Source organism: Budorcas taxicolor, chromosome 14 (genome assembly GCF_023091745.1).
Source record: "Budorcas taxicolor isolate Tak-1 chromosome 14, Takin1.1, whole genome shotgun sequence".
In the NCBI taxonomy this organism is placed as follows: domain Eukaryota; kingdom Metazoa; phylum Chordata; class Mammalia; order Artiodactyla; family Bovidae; genus Budorcas; species Budorcas taxicolor.
The window spans coordinates 93,810,395-93,833,808 of record NC_068923.1 but is presented as its reverse complement, the minus strand read 5'-3'; the positions used below and the strand labels follow the sequence as shown (position 1 = coordinate 93,833,808).

The 23,414-nt window shown below is 40.9% G+C and overlaps 1 protein-coding gene across 1 annotated transcript; it reads right to left on the bottom strand.

The window, feature by feature from the left end:
• ZFAND1 (zinc finger AN1-type containing 1) lies at positions 1–22,670 on the bottom strand. The gene is made up of 8 exons (XM_052651922.1): positions 22,616–22,670; positions 19,487–19,529; positions 18,538–18,577; positions 13,139–13,266; positions 12,962–13,053; positions 11,765–11,883; positions 273–428; positions 1–181 (listed from the first exon to the last, which is right to left on the bottom strand). The coding sequence occupies exons 1-8, from the start codon at positions 22,668–22,670 to the stop codon at positions 11–13; spliced, it is 804 nt and encodes a 267-aa protein (XP_052507882.1). The 3' UTR covers positions 1–10.
• Positions 22,671–23,414: the final 744 nt, after the last annotated feature.

Genomic DNA, 23,414 nt, shown 5'->3' with positions numbered 1-23,414 from the left:
CCCTGCATGGCTATTCCAAGTAAGAATCAACATTTTTTAAAAACTGTTCTTCATCACTCAGATATTCCAAGATAATATTTCCACCATTGTACAAAGGACAATCCTCCTTAGCAATCCAGGTTTCCAAAATATGATCCAAGGGTAAGGCCTCTCCTGAGACACTGTGACACAACCTCAATTTCTGTTAAGACAGAAATACATCATATGCAGTACATAAACATGCTTCACAGAGTAGTCTAAAACTCTCAGGGAAAGTTCTGCCCTGGTGTTACCTTAGCTGTTGGTCTGTTGTTGTCATTTTTAAGGCTGGCTAAAGAAGCTGCGCAGTCTGTGGCCCTTCCAATGCTCCACCCTCGGCAGAAGAACATGGCTCTCCTCTTTTCTTTGCTCCCCTTAGGTAAGAAAACCTGAAAGTAAATTCTTTCCGTCTGTAAAGATAAAAGTTAAAATACAGGTTATATACTCGAGGTAGACATCTGGTTTTGTCTGGTGACATCTCTTCCTTGCTTCTCCTGGCCAGGGAAGGATTGGCCTCTAGTGACACACCTTTGAGCAGGAAGACAATCATAGACCCCAGTGTCCATCTAAACGCGTGGGCATGTTTGAGCAGGAAGACAATCATAGACCCCAGTGTCCACCTAAACGCGTGGGCAGAGGACCCAAGTCCCTAGTCTGGATGATCTGTGCCAAATAGGCCTGTGCCCTGAGTTAGGCTAGTCATTTCCTGGGATTGTGCATTCAAACCCTAGGAGTAGGGAGGAGCACCATTTGTTTCAGAGGTGTTTTTTTTTAAGTCTTGCTAAATTACATCCAAAGGTTTCTACAGTTATCCCCCGCGCCTCTCAGCCACTCCTGAACCAATGTAGACAAGTTTCTTCAAAGGAAAAACAGTGAGTCTAACACATAAAATCCCACGGATGGAGGAGCCTGGAGGGCTGCAGTCCATGGGGTCGCTGAGAGTCGGACACGACTGAGTGACTTCACTTTCACTTTTCACTTTCATGCATTGGAAAAGGAAATGGCAACCCACTCCAGTGTTCTTGCCTGGAGAATCCCAGGGACGGGGGAGCCTGGTGGGCTGCCGTCTCTGGGGTCACACAGAGTCGGACACAACTGAAGCGACTTAGCAGCGGCAGCAGCAACAACACACATAAAGAGAGAAGTCAAGAAAACAGATGGCGTCTCTCAAGGGCATTTGAGTCCTGGCATTCAGTCATTCCGTGAGATCAGATCAATGCATTACTTTTCATTATACGAGAGAAGAAATGGCTAGTGGTTTCAGTCAAGTTTCTGTCTCTTACAACTGAAAAATTCCTGACACATATACACTTCTGTTCGCCTGAAAGACCTCACTACACACTTAGAGACAGCAGGACCTCTGAGAAAAAAAGAAACTTTAAAAATCAGAAAAGTACCACGTCAACAAAAGAGAAAGACTCAGAAATTCAGAGATGGCTCCACTAGTATTCTATACCCTATATGCTTCCTTTATATTGCATTTTCTTGCAAAATTACAAATGTAAGAAACAAGAATAGAAGCAAGGGTATTTAGCTTCTGAGCTACCCTTCTTTCCTAAAATCACTTTTAAAAAGTGCTGGCTTTATAGACCAATTCCTGCTATAATGAATACGTTGGCATAACTGGAAGGTCTCTTAGTTATAGGGAAAGATCACAATTATTTTAAGAAATACTAGATTCAACACAATTTCCATCTCAGCACTAAGAAATTTAGATTTGTTAAAGACCAGTGGAATGCGTTATCACATATAACAGGAAAAGAAGAAATTATGGGAAATTCCAGCTTTGGGACAACTCTGTAACCTTACAGTTCTTGCTCCAGAAACATGGCAATAAAAGCATACAAATGAAAAGAGAAATTTTAAAAGATATACCCTCACCTAAAAGTAAAAAAATAACTATGTCTGAGTATCCAAAATGGAACAGAAATGCAGAGTAACAGCAGGAGGGCTGAGCCACAGGCCCCAGGGCTCAGAAGAGGCAGGTTAACGGGAAAAAGCAAGGCCACGTGGCGAGGGGCCCCTGCCTCTGGCTGACTGCCTGGAGGCAGAGGCCGGTTTGGGATGGGGCCCCCAGCAGAGGAGGCTGAGGAAGTCACTGCTGCAGGCCGACTTAGGCTGCTGCTCACAAAGCCGCCATTCAGGGAGGCACAAGAGCACAGATACAGCCTCCTGCGAGGGAACAAAGCCAAAGCCTTCCAGCTCAGTAATGGATCTGCAGTAGGCTGAAAATCTCCGCAGAGCAGAAGCACAAACTGTCAGTCTCAGACTTGGGTTTGGAACAGAGGGTGTGGGTAGGTGGGCCTGTGGAAGAAAAGGCAACACTCGGGGAGAGGTGAGTGAGACAGTCAGGAGAGACACAGAAAGAAACTCCTCCTCAACACGAATATGCAGAAGCTAGAAGCTGAAACTTCGGAACACAGCAGAGCTCAGCTTATTATGGGTAGGAGAAACTAAACTTGAAAAAGACATTTTAAAGAGTTATTTAGGATATCTGTGGGTCCTCAGTCACTCAGTTGTGTCTCTTTGTGACCCCAAGGACTGCAGCCCGCTGGGCTCCTCTGTCCATGGGATTTTCCAGGCAATATTGGAGTGGATTGTCATTTCTTCCTCCAGGGAGGCTTCCTGACCCAGGGATGGAACTGGCATTTCTTGTGTCCCCTGAATTGGCAAACAGATTCTTTCACCACTGAGCTACCTGGGAAGCCCCTATTTAGGACGAACAATGAGAAAAATTAAAGAATAATATTCATAAAAACAGAACAAACAGTTATAAAACCAAAACAGGCAGAAATGAAACATGAAAAGCTATGAAGAACCAATTAGAAATTAAAAAAAAAACTTAAAAATACAGTTTGTGAAATAAGAAACTTAAACAATAAATTTCTATAATAGTCAATAAAAAGGTTTAATTAATTGAAAGATGGATGTGAGGCAGTCATCTAGAAGGCAACACAAACAGGCACTTATAGAAATTATAAATCCCCGAAACATGTCCAGTAAGAATTTCAGAAAAGAAGAGAAGGAAGCAATGTTCAGAAAGAAAACAACAATAATTTTCTAAGGGTAAGGGATCAACAGCTAAAATGTACTTCAAGGGTCAAGCTGTGTAACTGAAACAAATCATACCTAGAAATCCTGCACTGAAACTGCAAATATCATAGACAAAAATCTTAAGTTACAAAAAAAGGTATAGATTACCCACAGAGCAACAAGAGCAAGATCTACAGCACATACTTCCCAAACAATAAACAAAAGAGGCCAATGAACAGTCTATTAGAAGAGTTGAGAGAGGCAGTCAGTCAGTCCAGCTTAAGTGAGGGAAAATAAGGGCAGTTTCAGACAAAAAAGATTTAAATTTACCACAATGACCCTTGATGAATGAACTACTAAAGAATGTGCTTGAGCCAAAATAAAAGCGAGTCTTAAGAAACAAAGAAACTCAAAAAATATATTGGCAAATTTAAATAGCAACTGACTTAAAAACAATCATGTGTAAACAAACTCAATGAAATGGGAGATACTCAACTGCAGAAAACATGTCAAACTCTGTCTTATTCCAGAGGATACAATCTCAAGTAACTTTAGATTTTGAGAGAAGAATTGGTATTTAATCATATATGTTAAAAATTGTAAATATAAGCACATGCCTCTTATCACCATTACTATAAAACATTATATTGGAGATTATATATAATATAGTACAAGAAAATGAACTAATTATTGAAAGGTGAAAACTAAAGCTGTTTGTCAATGGGATGTAATTGTATACCTAGGAAATCAAAGGCAAAAACAAAACAACTTCTAAAATAAATAAAAGAATTTGATGATTTGATGCTGTGATTGAATACAATGAATATACAGAAATCAAGACCTTTTTTCCTTCTATGTGAACAGTAAGTTCTGGAAACAGGTACAGGGAAATATTCTGTTCACCAAAGAAAGCAAATCCGTAAGATAATTAGAGATGTTTATATGTGCATGCTCAGTGGCTTCAGTCGTGTCTGACTCCCTGTGACCCTATGGACGGCAGCCCACCAGGCTCCTCTGCCCATGCGAGTCTCCAGGCAAGACTACTGGAGAGGGTTGCCCCTCCTCCAGGGGATCTTCCAAACTCACACTTCCTGCATTGCAGGCAGATTCAACAAGGAATAAGACTTAGATGAAGAAAAACATATAAAATGTTACAGAATGCAATAAAATATCTAAATAAAAGAGAAGACATAAAGTTCGTAGACAGGAAGATAATGTTATAAAAATGTCATTTCTCTCAAAATTAATATATATCATGTAAAGCAAAATCAGAGAAACCCTCAGGAATGATCCTCAGTCAGGACTTGTTAATAGATGCTGCTGGGAAATTGAGTTTACTTTACCGAACTTAGAAATCACTTGATAATACAAAGGAGGTCTTGTATCAATCACTTACGCCTGGTGGGTAGGGAGGGAGCCAGAATCCCCAGCACAAAGAGGACGAAGCCAACAGGGTGAGAGATCCTCCTGAGAAGGCAACCTGGCTTCTGCAGGCACTGTTATTCACAGCCTACATCCCTGTGGGAAACAGTGACAGATAAACTACATTCTAAGATCAAGCTGTGTTCGTTTTTGCTTTTCATAATGATTTCTCTCCGTTTCTCCATTTTGGCTTCTAAAGAGCCTACATCCTTCAACAGTATCTTCTGGAGTCTGTCACTGACAACCTTGTCCCATTATGACAACCACAGAGATCCCAAGATGGATTAAAAAAAAAGTGTGTATAATAATCGTAAGGTTTATATGGATGAATAAACCAAAAGAAAAAGAAGAACTGCTAAGGCAAAATATGGGAAAGTATGGACGGGACTTACATGGTCATATGCTAGAACATTCTATGAAGTTACTACATGAAGTCAACTTGGTATTAACATACAAGTAAAAAACAGATAAGGGATTAGAATAGGAAATCCAAAAACAAACCTAGTAAAAAGTACATCTTGAATTTAACATGAAGGTGATATTTGGTATTTCAATTTAATAGGACAAAAATGATTTATTTAATAATTAGTGGGCAAAACTAGCTAAACAACTGGAAGAAAATATCTTTAGCTCATATAATATGTTAAAATAAAATTCCAGACCAATTAAAGACAGGTGAAAAAAAAATTAAAATATAGAAAACCAAAGAAAATAAGAAAACCAAATGAGATATGAAAGAAAAGACAGACCCTGGAAAAATTTAGAACAATGATATGTCAATAAGGTATATAAGTAAAATCAAGATTATTTGATAAATTTTGAAAAAAAGTTGCCAAAGCAGACTGATTACAGGTAAAGGATCAATATCTATTCTGTTCCAAGAATTTCCACAGTTGACCAAGCAAAATAAAAGTGAAATAAAAATAACAATGTAAAAGAAAAATGATCACAGGATATGCACAGGCAGTTTAGGGAAGAGCATTCATACATGGCCAACGAACAGAATGAAAAGATACTTTAAACTGAACAATACTTTGGCTACTGGACGCAAGGACCCAAAGAGCCGACTTATTGGAAAAGACCTTGATGCTGGGAAAGATTGAGGGCAGGAGGAGAAGGGGGCGACAGAGGATGAGATGGTTGGATTGTATCACCAACTCAATGGACATGAGTTTGAGCAGACTCTGGGAGACAGTGAAGGGCAGGGAAGCCTGGTGTGCAGCAGTCCCTGTGGTCACGAAGAGTCGGACTCGATTTAGCAACTGAACAACAACAAACTCAACAATGGTCAAGGAAACCCGAAAAAAAACAATTAGAAGATATATTTCCACAGCCCTTAGACTGGAATACATTTAAAAAGATTATCTAAACAGTTACTGGACACCACGGGAGGGGAGAGGTATGCTCATGTGTGACCAAAAGAGGCAGTGTACTACACAGGGCAGATGGCAGGTTCTGACCAGGTGAGTGATCTTAACACTTCAGATTACTCATCTATGAAATGAGGATAATGATATATCACGGGATAGCCGTGAGTATTAAGGGAGGTAAAAAACCCAGAGCCACAAGACAATGCTTGGGATGACACAGTCAGTAAAAGTTCACTATCCTAATTACTGATGGTAGAAATGTGAATTCTTGTAACTTCTTTGTAAAGCAGCTTGACAACATCTATAAGGATTTAAAATAGACAGACCCTTGGACTTGGCAAACATACTCCAGGGAATCTATCTCACAGACATAGGAAATCAAAAATAGGAAACCAGTCACCAAAACGGGAAACAAAGTGAATGTTCATTAACAGGAAAAAGGCAATGAAACTCAGGATACCTTAGATTATCCATCTTTCAAAGAAAATGATTTAGAACCATGCTAGTTCCCTTGGAGGAACTGCTGTTAGAAACTTATAGAGAAATACACAGAGCTGAAAGAATATGTGATCTATCTGAAACCTGCTTTATTTTTATTTATAGGCTTTATCACTATCTGAAAATTGTAGTATACATTAAATAACCATCTCCTCCTACTGGAATATAAACTCTATATGTGCAGGGACTTTAACAATTTACTGTCATATCCCCAGGGCCCGATTTCTAGCAGGTATTCAAAAAAAGTGTTGACTGAATATGATGCCCTTTTTATGAAATAATGATCCTAAAGCACTCTTTATATCTTTGCATACATATACCAGCAGACACTTTGCTGTATGTAAAATACATATACATATATTAATATATACAGGGGTGTGGATATATATATAAATAACTTATGTCAGTACATACATACATGTATGCTGCTGCTGCTGCTAAGTCGCTTCAGTCGTGTCCGACTGTGCGACCCCAGAGACGGCAGCCCACCAGGCTCCCCCGTCCCTGGGACTCTCTAGGCAAGAACAGTGCAGTGGGTTGCCATTGCCTTCTCACATACATGTACACACACACAAAAATCTTAATGAGGCGGGGGGAAAATTTCTATCTACAGACCTGCGTGCTCTGTGGTAAAGTGTTAAGTGTGCTGAGAACCTGCTTTCTGAGCCAGTCTGCCTGATTTCAGTTTGCAGTTCTCCACTTAATTAGCTGTGTTACTACCAAGTTACTTAACATTTTTGTGCCTCAATTATCTCATCTATTAGGCAGAGAGAATAGTATATATTTCAAAGCTGCTGCGAGGATTGAATGTGTTAGAAGAGGGCCTGAAACAAAGTAAGTGCTACAGAAATTTCTGCTACTATGTCTTAAGTCATAAAAGGACTGCACAGTAAAGGGAATGATAGTCCTGGACACGCTAGAGCAGGCCTCTCAGTTACGCCGCTGCTGACGCCATGTGCTGGACAGTGAGTGCTTTCCTGCAGGCGCTGTCCCATGCTGAGAGCACCCCTGGCCTCTGCCTACTGTGCCAGTAGCGTCCCCATGCCCAGGGGTGACAACCGAAACTGTCTGCAGACGCTGTCAGGCCTCCCCAAGGGGCACAACCACCCTCACTTGACAACCACCGCTTTAGTGGGATGAACGTGGATGCAGGAGGGTGTGTTCGGCTTTTTCCCTTATACAGCTTTTTAAGTTACCCTTGTTAAAAGTATGTAGTATTTCTATAACTTAAAAATAAGGAAGACTTCAAAAAAGAAACATTAAAAAAATTATTAAAAGAAGTTTATAATCAATGGTTTCTAGACCAGCAGAATAACAGAGAATACAGAAAATTCAATCAATACGAAAGATGACTGGAAGGACATAAATAACAATAGCAAAAGGACGATCAGCAAAAAAACATGAGATAGAAAAAATATATTTAAATGCTTGTGATCATAATAAATATAGATGGGTCCAACTCACCTATAAAAGAGAGATATTATCAGATTGGATTAAAAAAACAAAGTCCAGCTACATACAGCTTACAAGAAACACTCTAAAAATAAAACAACACAGAAAAGTTGAATACAAAGGAATACACACATAGTAGTAACTATTCACCAAAAGAAACATAGCGAAACATCATCATAATTCAAAATAGATTTAAGGCAAAAAATTCATACTGAAGACATAATGATGTACCTGATAATACAGAACTCAGCAAAACTATTAGAATTATACGGAAAAAAAACTGACAAAACCACAGCTACAGTGAGAGATTTCATTTAATACCGTCTGTTTCAGAACCTGACAGATCAAGCTGACTAGAAGTCAGTAAGCGCACACACACACACACACACACACACACACACACACACGTGGACAAACAGAGGGAAATAACAAACAGGACAAAACGCCAGCAACAGGAACACCTGGGTAACCAGCATGGAACATTCTTTGTACTATTCTAGAACTTTTCTGGATTTGAAATTGTATTAAAATAAAGTTGCATGCATGTGTGCTAAGTCACTTCAGTCGTGTCCAGCTCTTTGTGACCTCATAGACTGTAGCCCGCCAGGCTCCTCTGTCCACGGAATTTCCCAGGCAAGAACGCTGGGATGGGTTGCCATGCCCTCCTCCAGGGGATCTTCCCGACCCGGGGATTGAGCCCACATCTCTTATGTCTCCTCCAGTGGCAGGCGGAGTCTTTACCACTAGTGCCACACAGGAAACCCGAAATAAAGTTACCTCCCCTAGAAAAAAACACCTAAATAAGTAGGTTGAAAAAGTAAGCTCACCATCCAATGTGAGAAGTTAGAAGAACAACATCAGAGACAATCTACGCAAATCAGAAAAAGGAAATAATAATATAAAAACAAAATCAGTAAAGCAGAAAGCAAAGAAACATTAGAGAAGTCAATAAAACCAAAACACGATTCTTTGAAAAAACTAAAATGCAAATTGAAAAAGTAAACACAAACCTCTAGCAAGACCATTCAAAGGGAAATCAAAGTACAAGTGAAAAATATTAAGAATGACTAATGAAAGATACAACAGAGATGTGGGAACGTAACAGTAAGCTGAAAAATCTGTATTAAACAAAAATTTTTAAGAAAAATGTTATTTACCAACATATATTTCAGAAGACATAGATTATCCAAATAAACCAAGAAACTATTTAACAGATTAATTAGTATTCAAAATCCTCCCCCTACAAAATGCAACAAATCTGAAGGTTGTAACAACCATTACCAAACCTTCAAGAACAATATGCCTCTATTTCAAAGAATAGAAGAGGAAAGCTACTCAACTAGTTTTTTTGTTACTAATGTCAGGACAAAACAGTAAATAATATATTAGTGAATCAGTTTAGCAGTACATTTCAGAAGAATTATATACCAGAGTTAAGTGGTTTATCTGAGAATATGTGGGTGATTCACAACAGAAGATGATCAATGTAATTCATTACATTAATAAGGAAAAAAAAATATATAATCATCTTACTGCTGCTGCTGCTAAGTCACTTCAGTCATGTCCGACTCTGTGCAACCCCATAGATGGCAGCCCACCACGCTCCCCTGTCCCTGGGATTCTCCAGGCAAGAATACTGGAGTGGGATGCCGTTTCCTTCTCCAATGCATGACAGTGAAAAGGAAGTCGCTCAATTGTGTCCCACTCTTCGCAACCCCATGGACCAGCCTACCAGGCTCCTCCGTCCACGGGATTTTCCAGGCAAGAGTACTGGAGTGGGTTGCCATTGCCTTCTCCAGATAATCATCTTACCAGATGGAGGAAAAAAATTATAGCAATATTTAACACCCATTCCTGATATAAATTCCTAGAAAACTAGGAATAGAAAAATATTGTTAACCCAAGAAAGGCTACTATCAAAAATCCATAGCAAATATAATATTTAGTGATGAAACTTTAAAATCATTTGCACTGAAATCAGAAACAAGACAGAGACCCCCGCTATCACTTACGTGATCTGACGCTGTGGCGGGGGTTTCAGCCAATACAGCGACACAAAGAGTAGTGAGAAGGGGGAAGAGTGATAGAACGGAAAATTTGAAAACAAAAACCACACAAAACCATCATTTGCAGAAGATGTGACCGCACAGAAAACTAGACAGGAAATCTACAAAATATGGGAACCATCACAGTTTATTTGCTGGATAGAAAGACATTATACAACAACCACCAATAACCAAATTAGGAAAATGTTAATTTAAAAAAATTACCATTTATAATGGCAGCAAAAATTATGAAGAGCCAAATACACTTAAGACGTCTAAATGTGTATGGCAGGCATTATAGAATGACATAAATAAAGACCTAAACAGAGTTGGGATAGACTATGGAGACGAATAGGAGGAAGGAAATTTTAAAGATGTCCACTGTCTCTCACTTAAAATTTAGCACAATTTCTATCAAAATCACCATTTCACAGAACGGGACGAAGTGATCCTAAAATTTTTACAAAAGAATAAATGGCCAAGAATAGACACAGTTGGAAGCCAAGAATGAGGTGGACAGCCTTCTCCTACTCACTACTGTAAAAGCTACTACGATTAACACAGTACGATATTGATGCCGAGAGTCAGACCAAAGGAACAGAACTGAGATCCCCAGACGAGTCCCACATTTACAGAACAATCTGGTGTGTAACAGCAGCGACATTACAAGGGAGAACTCTTCACTTTCTTAGGTTATGACAAGTAACCCGCTGGGTGAGAGGGGGAGGAATAAATCCCTACCTCTGCTTACTTACAATTAAGTTCCAGATGGAATAAAAAGCTAAGCAAAAAAATGCAATAAAACTTTTAAAGGAAAATGTAAGTAAAAAACTCATTTTAAGATTTATAATTCTAAAGAAATAATTAATAGATTTGAGTGTGTTAAAATTTTAAAAGTCTGGATCACTAAAAAGATAAAAAAACAAAGTAAACACAAGCTATAGACTGAGAGAAGATACGTGCAACATATTTAATCAAGAAGAGATCAGAACTTAGACTATACAGACCCTTATAGACCTTTTTAAAAGTTCCAAACAACCCAGCAGAAGATATGCAATTCACAAGAGAAAGTCAAATAGCCAATAAACACATGCAAAGGAGCTGAACCTCACTGTCACAGGGAAATTCAACTTTAAGCCTCAGTGCTGCGTCATTCCAACCCATCAGATTGGTAATAATGAGCAATACCAACACTGGCAGGAAACTCTGCAAGGAGATAAATCAGCACAATCACTAACAATAAAAAACTGACATCATCTAATAAAGCCAAAGATGAGCAAACCCCATTCTCCAGTTTTCTATTTCTAGGTATGTTCCCTGGAATATCATTTTTCGAATTGATGGTCTCAACCCTTCAGGGGCTATAAAGCCAACAGTCTTTAAATAGAACAAAAAATGCCAGAGCAGATACACATCCTCACAGGCCTTACTAAACCTGTGTATGTGTGCTGGGTGGTTATAGAAAATGTAGTTGATAATGTGGAGCTTGAGAGAAACTGCCTTAGAGAAATGTTCCATGTGTGCACAGGGTGTTCATTGTGAACAGTTTATAACAGCAAACAGCTTGGAAAAGGAATCTGAATCGTGTTCACTAAGAGAAGAGATAAACTGTGGTACATGCATACTACAGAAAAATGAGAGCTACCAAAATGAATGAAAGAGGCTGAACATATCGGCAGGGACATACGTTTAAAAACATGATACCAAGGGTAGAAGAGAAAGGTTGAAGGATACATACGGCTTCCTGCCATTTCCATGACACACAAAAAAACTCCTAAGACTATTATTTATGCAGGCTTATACCTTGTAATATCAGAAATGATACACATCAAGTTCAAGTTTAGTTGGTTCTAATGAAAGGGAAGAGCACAAAGGGGGCTCCAACCATAACTGGAACTTTTTGTTGCCTAAATATCTGAAACCGACCTGTGGCAATGATTTGTCTCCAGCAGCATGCATCTTTAATTTCATCAGCGCTACCTTTGCAGCTGTTCCACTATTCTTCGCACCTTTCCGTCGTTTACTTGTCTCTCCTGTCTTGGAATCTAAAAAGCAAGCATAAGGATATAAGCAAACGGGAACTTGCACATTTTCCAAAGTTTTATTAACTGTGGCCTTGAAACATATATGAATTACATATACTAGAGATATAAGGAGACCACATTCATTCTGTAGACATTATATTTACAAGAACAATGGAAAAATACCACTGAGTGGACGTTAAGTGAGCTGCACATTAAAAAAGTTATATGTGCTTCTTTCCAACTTAAATCTATTTAATCCAAAGCAATCACTAACACTTCTACAGAGAAGTGTTACAGAAAATTTTTTACTTAATTAATAGAATTTAAATTACTATCCTTAAAATGAAAATTCAGTTGAGTATGTTGGCAGTGACAGTGGTCAACATCACAAATATATTCTTTCCTCACACATCAGATTATCAGCAGCATTCAGAGGACAACTGACTCAGCTTAGTCCTTTTTTTTAAAAGGGATCTTTTTCTTTCATTTTCTTAAAGGTTTTTTTTTTATGGTTCTACATTTTATTTTTTCATTTAATTTTTACTTATTTGTTTTTGGCCGTGCTGGGTTTTTGCTGCAGCATGAGGGCCTTCTCTCTTTGTGGTGAATGAGGCTCCTCTCTAGTCGCAGTGTTCAGGCTTCTTTTGAGGAACACAGACTCCAGGGCACACGGGCTTGGCTGCCCCACAGCATGTGGGATCTTCTCGTGTCAGGGATTAAACCCCTGTCCCCTGCACTGGCAGGTGGATTCTTAACCAATGGACCATCAGGAAGTCCTAACTTTAGTCTTTTAAGAATGTAAACCACTACTTTAGCGTCATGAACGTAATTTCTAGCCAAGATGGTTAACCAGCTGATAAGTGGTCCAGCAAAAAAGAACACCTGCCGGGTATTTCGATGGAATTTCCAAATTTCCACTGGCTAGGTAAGACTTGTGAAAAATACTGTCACAAGAATGTCCTCAAAATCTAAAGCAAGTTATAACCATCAGGGCTGCTAATAGCACCTTCCATAACCGGCAAGCTGACAGAAGCAGGGCTCTGGAATTCACGAGTATACGGCAGTAAGTAAACAACAAACACGCTTTCCAGATACTTGCCAATAATGTCTTTAACGAGTTTCTGAGTGGCAGCCATACGAGGCTTCGGGATTTCCAGTTTTTCACATTCATGATCTGACTGGTGACGGTGTCTGTGAGCGACAGAAGAGGGACAGTAGTTCATGTGCTTGCATGTGGCTTAAACAGATACACAGTCTGAACGGTCTTAGTGGTCACCTCAGGCAAAAGTTCTTCTCACAGTAAGGACACATAACAGGCACAAGCCCTCTCTCAGCACAGTCCCTGAAGGAGCACGGGTGAGATGTACGGGTGTCTGACTCCGGTCTCTCGTTGATTACAGTCACCTGAAAAGGTAGAAGGGGAGCATGGCGTCATATTTCACATTAAACGCAAATCAACAAATCTATTCTCGATATCCAGAGCATTTTTGCTTCAGCTTGTAAAAGCAACCCACACAATCTTGCACAGATTGTAACAGTTGTGTGCAGAACGATCACTGTGCTGACTGCCCCACATTTTCAATTTCCCTACCGTGGCGTGTTTATCTTCTAAGTCAGGTTAAAACGACTACTCTGTTCTTCTCCATGATTTTAGTCTGCTTTGTAACGTACTACACAGCAATGTTCCAATAATAGCTCAGTTGGTGAAGAGTCCTCCTGCAATGCAGGAGACCCCCGTTTGATTCCTGGGTTAGGACGATCTTCTGGAGAAGGGACAGGCTACCCACTCTAGCATTCTGGCCTGGAGAATCCCATGGATTGTATATAGTCCATGGGGTCGCAGAGTTGGACACAACTGAGTGACTTTCACAGACTAGGAAATCAGCCCATCACTCCTCAAATGACAAGTCATATCCACTTTCCACACTGATTTTAGAGGCTTAAATATATGTAAAAGAACACTTAAAATTATATTTTTCCATGATACAAACAGTTTTCACAACGATGTAATATTCTTTGTGTGTATGCTCAGTCGGTTCTGATCTTTGCAACCTCATGGACTGTGGATCGCCAGGCTCCTGTCCACTGGATTTCCCAGGCAAGATTACTGAAGTTGCCATTTCCTTTTCCAGAGAATCTTCCTAACCCAGGGGTAGAACCCATGCCTCTTCCATCTTCTGCACTGACAGGCCGATTCTTTACCACTAGTGCCACCTACTGTATTACTAGCAATTACACCAGAGGAAAAAGATTTTATGAAAAAAAAAAAAAAAATCCAGATCACTTAGGCTATTGTAGTACTAAGTAAACAGGTTTCTAGAGTTAAATGAACTCAGCCGACTCTTGGACAACTCAGGAGCTAGGGTACGAACTCCCCACATTGTTAAAAATCCAAGTACGTCTCCACAGTTAGCTTTCCAGAGCTGCAGTTCTGCATCTGTAGGCTCATCGCTTTGTGATGCACATAGTTAGTGGAAAAAAAAAAAGACCCACATCTAAGGGGACACACACACAGTTCAAACCTGTGTCGTTCAAGGCCAATGGTAACTGCTTGAAATCCATGACTAAAGGGTGTCCTCTATAAAAATATAGTTACATCTCACTGGAAGTAATTTCTTAACCATTTTTCCAAATTTGTTTCAATGATCTAAAGGTAGAAGATTTTTATTTCACTAATTAATAAGATCTAACTGAGAGACATTTTATGAGACATTCATAGAAAGCAAATTATATCACAAGAAAAAAGAAAGCACAGAGATTTATAAGCTACGTGAGAAATAATGTTTACTATATGACTGAGTATTTCTCTCCAGTTAATCCTGAGTAATACCAGTATATTAATTAAAAAAATTTATTTTAATTGGAGGCTAATTACTTTACAATATTGTATTGGTTTTGCCATACATCAATATGAATCCGCCACAGGTATACATGTGTTCCCCATCCTGAACCCCCTCCCACCTCCCTCCCCGTACCATCCCTCTGGGTCGTCCCAGTGCACCAGCCCCAAGCATCCAGTATCATGCATTGAACCTGGGCTGGCGACTCGTTTCATATATATTATACATGTTTCAATGCCATTCTTCCAAATCATCCCACCCTCGCCCTCTTCCAGAGTCCAAAAGACTGTTCTATACATCTGTGTCTCTTTTGCTGTCTCGCATACAGGGTTATCATTACCATCTTTCTAAATTCCATATATATGCATTAGCATACTGTATTGGTGTTTTTCTTTCTGGCTTACTTCACTCTGTATAATAGGTTCCAGTTTCATCCACCTCATTAGAACTGATTCAAATGTATTTTTTTTTTAATGGCTAATACTCCATTGTGTATATGTACCACAGCTTTCTTATCCATTCATCTGCTGATGGACATCTAGGTTGCTTCCAGGTCCTGGCTATTATAAACTGTGCTGCGATGAACATTGGGTTACACGTGTCTCTTTCAATTCTGGTTTCCTCCGTGTGTATGCCCAGCAGTGGCATTGCTGGGTCATATGGCAGTTCTATTTCCAGTTTTTTAAGGAATCTCCACACTGTTCTCCATAGTGGCTGTACTAGTTTGCATACCCACCAACAGTGTAAGAGAGTTCCCTTTTCTCCACACCCTCTCCAGCATTTATTGCTTGCAGACTTTCGGATCGCAGCCATTCTGACTGGCGTGAAATGGTGACCTCATTGTGGTTTTGATTTGCATTTCTCTGATAATGAGTGATGTTGAGCATCTTTTTATTTTTGCATTTCTTTTCCATGGGGATGGTCTTGATTCCTGTCTCCTGTACAATGTCACGAACCTCATTCCATAGTTCATCAGGCACTCTATCTATCAGATCTAGGCCCTTAAATCTATTTCTCACTTCCACTGTATAATCATAAAGGATTTGATTTAAGTCATACCTGAATGGTCTAGCGGTTTTCCCTACTTTCTTCAATTTGAGTCTGAATTTGGTAATAAGGAGTTCATGATGTGAGCCAGTCAGCTCCTGGTCTCGTTTTTGTTGACTGTATACAGCGTCTCCATCTTTGGCTGCAAAGAATATAATCAATCTGATTTCGGTGTTGACCATCTGGTGATGTCCATATGTAGAGTCTTCTCTTATGTTGTTGGAAGAGGGTGTTTGCTATGACCAGTGCATTTTCTTGGCAAAACTCTATTAGTCTTTGCCCTGCTTCATTCCGCATTCCAAGGCCAAATTTGCCTGTTACTCCAGGTGTTCCTTGACTTTCTACTTTTGCATTCCAGTCCCCTATAATGGTCATGTATGGATGTCAGAGTTGGACTGTGAAGAAGGCTGAGCGCTGAAGAATTGATGCTTTTGAACTGTGGTGTTGGAGAAGACTCTTGAGAGTCCCTTGGACTGCAAGGAGATCCAACCAGTCCATTCTAAAGGAGATCAACCCTGGGATTTCTTTGGAAGGAATGATGCTGAAGCTGAAGCTCCAATAATTTGGCCACCTCATGCCAAGAGTTGACTCATTGGAAAAGACTCTGATGCTGGGAAGGATTGGGGGCAGGAGGAGAAGGGGAAGACAGAGGATGAGATGGCTGGATGGCAACACTGACTTGATGGATATTGAGTCTGAGTGAACTCTGGGAGATGGTGATGGACAGGGAGGCCTGGCGTCCTGCGATTCATGGGGCCACAGAGTCGGACACGACTGAGCAATTGAACTGAACTGAACTGAGCATCTTTTCATGTGTTTGTTAGCCATCTGTATGTCTTTGGAGAAATGTCTATTTAGTTCTTTGGCCCATTTTTTGATTGGGTTGTTTATTTTTCTGGGATTGAGCTGTAGGAGTTGCTTGTATATTTTTGAGATTAGCTGTTTGTCAGTTGCTTCATTTGCTATTATTTTCTCCATTCTGAAGGCTGTCTTTTCACCTTGCTTATAGTTTCCTTTGTTGTGCAGAAGCTTTTAAGTTTAATTAGGTCCCACTTGTTTATTTTTGCTTTTACTTCCAATATTCTGGGAGGTGGGTCATAGAGGATCCTGCTGTGATGTATGTCGCAGAGAGTTTTGCCTATGTTCTCTTCTAGGAGTTTTATAGTTTCTGGTCTTACATTTAGATCTTTAATCCGTTTTGAGTTTATTTTTGTGTATGGTGTTAGAAAGTGTTCTAGTTTCATTCTTTTACAAGTGGTTGACCAGTTTTCCCAGGACCACTTGTTAAAGAGATTGTCTTTAATCCATTGTATATTCTTGCCTCCTCTGTCAAAGATAAGGTGTCCATATGTGTGTGGATTTATCTCTGGGCTTTCTATTTTGTTCCATTGATCTATATTTCTGTCTTTGTGCCAGTACCATACTGTCTTGATGACTGTGGCTTTGTAGTACAGCCTGAAGTCAGGCAGGTTGATTCCTCCAGTTCCATTCTTCTTTCTCAAGACTGCTTTGGCTAGTCGAGGTTTTTTTTGGATTTCCATACAAATTGTGAAATTATTTGTTCTAGCTCTGTGAAGAATACCTGTTAATTAATTTTTATTTCCCTCAAATCATCAAAACTTCAGAGGGCCAGATTTTGACTGAAGCTCATTTAATCTTAATTTTTATAATTGAGAGAACAGATGTAAAAATCCTTGGTAAAGTGTTTGGTAAATGGTGGGAAGGAATAAATATCAACTGCAAAATGGCAGGCAAATGCTTCTTTCCAAATAGAGTGAATTCAGTTTAACTTCTGGCCAACCTCTGACCCAAAGGAGGTGGAGCAACTTCTCTGATTACAAATTCAGGAAAATTAATTAGGCTCAGCTTTATCTTTATTTCCTAAGAGGCCTAACATCGGGCAGCACTGCTGTGACAGGTGCCAGATCCACCTAATTTTGGATTTTCTTTGAAGATCTTTTTGGCTCTACATTAAGCTTCATCATTCAACTTATTCTTTACCAGTCATAAAGATGATATTTAGGCTTTTATCTAACAGCTCTTTTTAATCTTTGATGTGGTCAGAATTAGGGTAGGGATTTTGCTGGGCTACAGGTTTGCTCCTGATGATCTAAGGCTGACAGAGTCAGCACAGTTTATTACCACAGAATCCTAACCCCAGGCACCGGTGAAAATGAGCACAAAGTGAAGCAAACTGGAGGGAGCACATGATGAGGATGTTAATGCCATTACATATTTATAAATATAGAGCCTGAAGCTAAATGTGGGCTACCTCCACAGAACAGTAGTATAAAGGAATGAAAATTTTAAGAATAAAAATTTATAAATACCAAGTAGAAAAGTTTATTTTTAAAACAAATTGGGAAAAAATATAAAGTAACAGTCTCTTATAAATCAGTTTAGTATGCCAAATTTTAATCAGTATCAATACTTCCCTGGCAATACAGTGGACAGGAGTTCGCCTGCCAATGCAGGGGACATATGTTCGATTCTTGGTCCAGAAAGATCCCACATGCCGTGGAGCAACTGAAGCCCGTGGGCCACAACTACTAGAGCCTGTGTGTTCCGGGGCCCGGGAGTCACAGTTACCGAAGCCTACTAGCCCGAGTCTGAACACCGCACCCACTGCACCCCGGTGCCCAGAGCCCACGCTTGGAGACCAGAGAGGAGTCCCCGTGCTCTGCACCTAGAGAAGGCCCGTGAGCAGCAGGGAAGACACAGCACAACCACAATAAACAGAATCAAATTCTGAAATACAAACACGTTTCACTAGGAGATATGAACATACCTCAGGACAGCTATGGGACTCTCTGCTCCTGTGTTCAAGGCTTAAATAACAAAGAAAAGTATTTATTTAAATGTAATCAAATAACGTACTTAAAGTTAATTGCAGAAATTTGAGATATTTTAATGGTTAAATCCTTAAGATTAATTACACTCACATGACATTAACAATTCTGTATACAAGAATAAGCTGAAAAGACAATCAAAACAGCACCTATAGTCCCATAAGTTTTAAAACCCAACTACTGTTCCACTTCAATGTGAGTGCAAATAATTCACCTCTCAATTACCTTTTTACTTTGAGTGTTTTAAGGTATGTGAAAACACAGAGGCTCTTTCAATTCCTTTTATTTCTCAAAAATAACCAATAATAATATGTCAAAGGAGTATTCTAGTTCTGAATGACTTAAAAATATGTACTATTTTTATTTACTTCTAACAAGTCTTTCTGAACTATTGTCTGAAAAGAATTTATTTTCAGTGCTCTATTAAATAAATTAAATGCCTGATACTTGAAAGTTTAATTGAAAATACATTTTCCAAAATTCTTGTTTGTTCCCAGGTTTTACATTGCATGTAATGTATATGCCAAGGCCATATAGTACCCAATTTAAGAAATATATAGGTTGGACTCTTTTCATTGTACTAATAAAAATAAAAACTAATAATCATAATTGGATTTTAAAAATCATATTCTTTATATTCTGGATATATTATCTCCTTGTGATTAATACACATTAACTGTTACATAAAACTCACACACATAACTCTAGACTAGCCACATATATGCATAAGTAATCAGAGCCCATGACTAACCTTTTTTCCTCAAGTGGTTATTCTAGTGAATATCAGATATCAATGGCTAAATGACTATTTAAATCATTCTGCTTTTTAGAAATAAATCTCATATAAACACTAAAATTACTCCTAAATCCTGCATAAACTTAACTTACCAAAATACTCCTGAACATCCATCACATACAAATGGAAGAAAATCTAAAATAAAGGGAAAATGTTATATGTTCTGGTCAGTACCTGATTTTGATTTAGGTTTCTTAAGTAAAAAGAATCAAGTACTGAACTGTGGCTACAGGAGAAATTTCCTTTTGAACAATATCCTAGTGCAGCAAGTAGTGGTTAAACAAAAGCTATCACAACCTCAAGTACTCTGAGAGTAACCAGATTATCAGGAGATAAATATTACCTGTAGTAACATACCAAATCAAAAAAAGAAGTCCTGTGTTTTTCCCCTTATTTACCAGATGTTGCTTCAGATTTACCAGATGTGGCTTCTGAGGACCATATACCACAAAAATCCTGCATTTGAAGTGACTATCTTAGATTTCAATTTTGATTGCACTGCTTACTAATCTAGCAATGCTAGGCAAGTTACTGAACAGTAGAGCTCTGGGTTTTATATATATATATATACACTAGATATATATACAGATATAGATACAGTATATGGTATTGTATACGTATATAAAATCAAAAATATATTATTAGGTAATATAGATAAAAATAGTATATAAGTACATTGCGTCTGTGTGCATATGTATATGTGTGTGTGTCTATCTATTGTGTGTACATATCTGTGTTATATGCCACACTTACTTCATAGGGTAACTGTAAAAACTAAATGAGATATGTAAAAGATAAGAATAGTAAGATAAGAACTGTAATTAACAAGAATAATTACAACAATTCACTTGTTTTGAATAGACTCAAACTCTGAGGAAAATCCTGGGGTGACTAGGTAAAGACATGTTCAAAGAAATTCCAGAAATTAAATAGATGGATTCATAGTGAAAAATTTAGTTCTGAATTGTTTCCTTCCTTACTGTTAAGGAACAACTAAGTTAGGACTAGGCAACAATTAAGTCAGGAAATGAATTTTTGGAAAGCACACGAAAGTATCTGTTTTTAGATGTGGCAATTGACCACAAGTCACTGAATATAATCATTCATTCTCTAATCTGTTTTCAATGTACGTCATAATAAATTACAGTACACAGACAAGTGAGGCTGGATATATCTAATCACACTGCCTTTACAAAATGAAAACAGAAAGTACTGCACTTAAGAGAAAGCCATTATTACTCCAAAAGATCTCATCCTACAGGGTCTGTTAACCCATAAGAAAAAAGAGGCCCTACCCAGGGCTTCCCTGTTGGTGCTAGCAGTAAAGAGCCTGCCTGCTAATGCAGGAGATGTTAAGAGACGCAGGTTCAATCCCTGGGTCGGGAAGATCCCCTGGAGGAGGGCATGGCAACCCACTCCAGTATTCTTGCGTGGAGAAACCCACAGACCAAGGAGGCTGGAGCCCATAGCGTCACAAAGAATCAGACACGAAAGAAGTGACTTAACACACATGCACAGGAACCCAAAGGGACCCTTGGCTATTTGCTGCTTGTGGGACAAGAGGACTCTAATATAGTTCTTCCCTCACCTGAGAAGTGAGCTTAATGCATTGTCACTATTGTCCTGAAAGCATGATATTGTAAGCATCTATCCCATACCAAATACGTAGATATACATTTGTCAAAGAGAAGAAAACTGAAATATACATTACTCTGCAAGACTCATATGTCTCTTTAAAATGGGGAAAATGTACACGACTGCTACTTTTAGAGACTTTGGTGACCAACTAAGTATTAGATGCAAACTAAGAGGACCCAGAGGTAAGAGTTAAGGTAATTTCCTAACACTTGACACCATTCTTCTATTCATCCAGAAGCTAAATGAAATCTAGTACACTCACAATATCCTCTAAATCTTAACTGCTCTCCACTAGAGACTGCGAAAAATCTGAACTCCAAAAGAGCCAGACCCTGGCCTCATTTCAGAGCTTACATTTTAAGAGACACCTGAAGTTGGAAGGGAAGATGGACTATGTCACAGATGGTAGGTATCAGGGACTTGATAATCAGGTATACCAGAATTACATCACTTACTGTCAAAACCCAACCGGCTAAGCTTCCCTATGAGAGTCTGCAAGGATACATGGGTCCTTGCCTAGTGAATGGCGGAGGATGACAGCCAGTGGTGAAAGCTACAATCAGAGTCCTGTAAGTAACAAGAACCGGTAGGGATTGAGTCCTTTAGCCCATCGTCTACAACAGGTCATCACTGATCAACTGGAGCACTCCCACTAATTCTGGGCTAACTCCCAGAGCCCCTCTCAATAGTGACAGGCTACCTGCTACCAACGACTGAAGCTGCAATGGGAGAGAAAACTTGTTTGGCCCCGAGATGTGTAACAGCACGAGCCAGACGTGAGAGCACCCATTCGGAGTGCAAGCCAGGTACCAGAGACAGACGGCGTTCTGTGTGGCTCTCGGCTTCAGGACTTGCCTGCTGCACATTCCTAAGGCCTGTGCCACACGCCCACTGGCCGTGAGCTTGGACTGCGTGTGTCACAAGGTCTCTCAGTTCAGCAGAGACAGAACATCGCCTGACTAAAGCTCTAAAACGCAGCGAACCACCCTGAGAGCTTTTCTGTGGAAATGGCCATGTCTTAGACCCTTACGTGGGCCAGAAGCAAGGCAGGTGCTCAGTACGCGTCTACTGAGTCAGAGACAGAGCCGAAGAAGACAGAGCTGCGAGCGCACAGACACGCTCCCAAGGCAAGGCTCCGGGCCTTCTCACTGGAAGTCCGTCCCCTGAGCAGCCAGCAAAAACGAGGCTCAAAGCTGACAGACAACGGAAGGGCTGCGGACGACGACCCAGGTCGCCGCGGCGGGACGGGGCACCCTCCGGGTTTCCACACCAAAACGCGCTCCTTCCCGGGTTCATCAGACAGCGGCGGGCTCGCGCGGCTCCTCGGCAAAGCGGCCTCGGAAACCCGAGCGGGCGCTGCCGGCTGTGCTTCCAGGAATCGCGCAGGCCCCTCAGGGGCACAAGCCGCTCCCAGGCCCCAGGGCCGCCAGAAAGGCTCCGACCCGGCCGACTGCGGGGCCCGCAGGACACGCCCTGCCCCTTCTCAGCCTCCGCCGCGCGCCGCGGCCCTCACGCCCCGCCCGCCGCCCCGGAGGTAGAGCGCGGCCCAGACCCCCGAGGCCGGGGCTGGGACGCCGCATCACCTAGCCGCCTGCAGCGCTCCACCTGGCAACGCCGCCCGACGTCCAGCTCCGCCATCTCGACGCACGCGAGGGGCACAGCGAGGGGGCGAGGCGGCGCGCGGCGGCCGCGGGGAACGGGCGGGAGGGGCGGGGGCCTGCCGGCGGGAGCGGGCGCGGGGCGGGGCGGCGCGCGGCGCCCGCTGGGAGGGGGCGGGGCATGAAGGTGGGGCGGGGCATGAACGTGGGGGCGGGGCGAGGGGCTGGCGCAGAGAGGGCGGGGCGAGGCGGCGCGCGGCGCCCGCTGGGAACGGGCGGGGAGCGGGCAGGGCGTACAGGTGGGGGTGTGGCCCGTGCCGAGAGGGATCGGACGCTCGGAGCGTCCGGAGCCGGATGAGGGGGTAATGATCTGTTCGGCGTTTTTTCGGGTGGGAGTCCTGTCCCCCAGTCCTTAGAAAAAATACCTAGTTTTCTGGCAGATTGCGTGCTTGTGTGCCCTCTGTGCCTATCTTGCTTCCGCGAAATTGGAGTTGCGGAAGGCTTCCTCAGGAGTGTGTGTGTGTGTGTGTGTGTGTGTGTGTGTGAAATTGGAGTTGCGGAAAGCTTCAGGAGTGTGTGTGTGTAATTGGAGTTGCGGAAGGCTTCCTCAGGAGTGTGTGTGTGTGTGTGTGTGTGTGTGTGGCAGAAAAAAAAGTCTTTAGCGCTTGAAGTCCTGAGTGTGCACTGAGCCGCCTAGGGCCCCTCAGTTGAGAGAGCGCAGACTCATTTAACACACATCCTGAAGAAAGCTTTTGGTCATTCCATGGGGAGGTAGGAAGCTGCA